At 37.5% G+C, this 2,211-nt stretch overlaps 1 protein-coding gene across 1 annotated transcript; it reads left to right on the forward strand.

Annotated features, from left to right (window-relative positions):
• The first annotated feature begins 249 nt into the window (after nucleotides 1–249).
• Nucleotides 250–1,679, forward strand: LOC128705021 (uncharacterized). Its single transcript, XM_053770173.2, has 5 exons — nucleotides 250–318; nucleotides 678–722; nucleotides 943–1,026; nucleotides 1,103–1,264; nucleotides 1,347–1,679. The coding sequence occupies exons 2-5, from the start codon at nucleotides 678–680 to the stop codon at nucleotides 1,590–1,592; spliced, it is 537 nt and encodes a 178-aa protein (XP_053626148.2). The 5' UTR covers nucleotides 250–318; the 3' UTR covers nucleotides 1,593–1,679.
• The last annotated feature ends 532 nt before the right edge of the window (nucleotides 1,680–2,211 follow it).

Raw genomic sequence — 2,211 nt, forward strand, 5'->3', positions numbered from 1 at the left:
AAAATCAACTGAATCGGGAGCGCCTGCGCAACACGTCCACACGGCCGGAAAGCGATGAGGACAATTATGCACAATTATTAATGTATACACAATGAATGATCTGATGGTTTAGGTGTAGGGGATGTGGGGAAGGGGAGGGGGGAGAGTATTGGCATGGTGAGGGGAGGGGGTAGTGGACTGGCATGGTGAGGGTAGGGGGGAGAGGACTGGAATGGTGAGGGGAGGGGGACCAGGGAGTCAATAAGGCAGCTTGGTGAGGTGTATTTGTCAGTTCACTTTGCGTCTTCACAACAATAACACATCCTCCATATTGTCAAGGTTTGTGGTTAATCATAATTTTATTTGTATATTTCCACTGAAAAATATTATTTTTTTATTTTTTAAAATTTTAATTATATTTTTAAATGTATACATAGTCTTCTAATATGGGTTGTTAAGTATTTTTAAAGACTTTAAATCTATTAAACTCCTTATTTTACTTTTCCCGTAATTCGTTGAACCTTCAGAGTTCCTTTGTACTGACATTTTAGCAGTTCTAACCCTATGAATAGGGAACTTGCTTTCAAGCCATACTGCATAAAGCATTTAATACTTTACTTCTCGTTGCTTGAAGTACTGAAATAACTTTAATCAGTCTTGAAATTTTAATTTTTAATATTCTTTACTTTCTCTTACAGATGGCTGTCAACCTGGTACTCTACATAATAGCATCTCTGGCTCTGGTAGGTAACTCTTAAGCCTCGTTTACCCTGACAAGCTTAAAAAGGCTTTAGTGTGTACCTAAGAAAACCATGTAAACTCTGCCCCCCCCAAATAGCTTACTGTTAAGATACATTTTTTTTTTCTTAGCCGATAGGGGTTAGGAAGTAAACTTTAACCCTTGTTTAGTCTTCTATAGTTACGTGTACTTTTTTAATCGCTCGTCTTCCGTAATATTTGTAGGTGCAAGGCCAACGTATCGGTACTTACGAAGCTCATCCTCCCATCGTTGTTCCTACGCAAACTACTTCAACCGTCATTGATCAGGTATTAACTGCATTAAAGTATAATTCTGAATACAAACCATTTTCTTTTTATAATTGTACGAATCTTATCCTTTCAGACTACAGTAACTCACACACTGAGGGAAACTACAACATCAGATGTTTGGGTCACGGATCAAACAAAAGTGACGCTAACAGTCACCCAGACTACAACACACTGGGACTTTGTCCCTCAACAACCACGGATAGTGACTTCTGTTATAAGGGTCACTTCAACACCTGTAAGAACTTGCCTGTACTTAAAATTGTGTAATTAATACGTAATGTTGCACTGTAACCTTATTACCTCAATTTCTTCCGCAGGTAGTAGTAGTAACTGCTACAGTTGGAGCAAATCCCGTGAGCACAATGGTCTCTATCTTCAGCCAGTTTGTTACTGTCACGGACACAGTTAAATACTGGCAGACAATAACGCATGTTGACGTCACGCACCAGATTCAAACTGTTCCTGTTGTGACTACCCAAGATTTGTTGCAAGAGATCGTAACTACTGTAACCCAGATTGTTACTACTACTGTCACCTCCACAACTGCCCGTTACTACGGTTAACTTCAGTGACTCCCCTGCTGACTTTATTTACTGTTTAAATTCTTGAATTAATATCGGCTGTAAACATTAAAGTTTAAGTCCTAGAAATGCTTTTTAACACATGATTAAACTTCAAGCTTTACTAATTTTAAAGTTTCTTGAATAAGGCAAACTTACTTCCTATAATTTTCCAAACTAAAATAACGAAGTTGGGTTGGAAAGAGGTAAAAATTTGACTAGTTTGGTACTTCATTTTTTTTTTTCATTTATCCTTTAAAGTACAACCTTTAATATCAATGTTAGTCATAAAAGACAACACTTGCCTAAAGAACCTAGGATTACCCGGAAGTCGGTGACTTATTGCACTTTGATTCCACTTTACACTATTTTTAGAACTTTGATCCACTACAAATTTCCTAGCAGGTTCCTGTAGACTTTTTTTTAGCACTGTATCAGATATCCCATTGTCTGCGTGAAGTTTTGCGCTACCCACGAGTTTGTCGAAAATAAAATTTAACTTAAAATTTTGTTAAATCTACTTCATCTTAGTAGACCTGCAGTCATAATTTTCTTGCGTAGCAAGTTTATTTCTGCTGCAACCTAGAGGTTGCAGTTAATTGCACAGCTTAATGATGCACGT

Source organism: Cherax quadricarinatus, chromosome 70, assembly GCF_038502225.1.
Source record: "Cherax quadricarinatus isolate ZL_2023a chromosome 70, ASM3850222v1, whole genome shotgun sequence".
NCBI lineage: Eukaryota > Metazoa > Arthropoda > Malacostraca > Decapoda > Parastacidae > Cherax > Cherax quadricarinatus.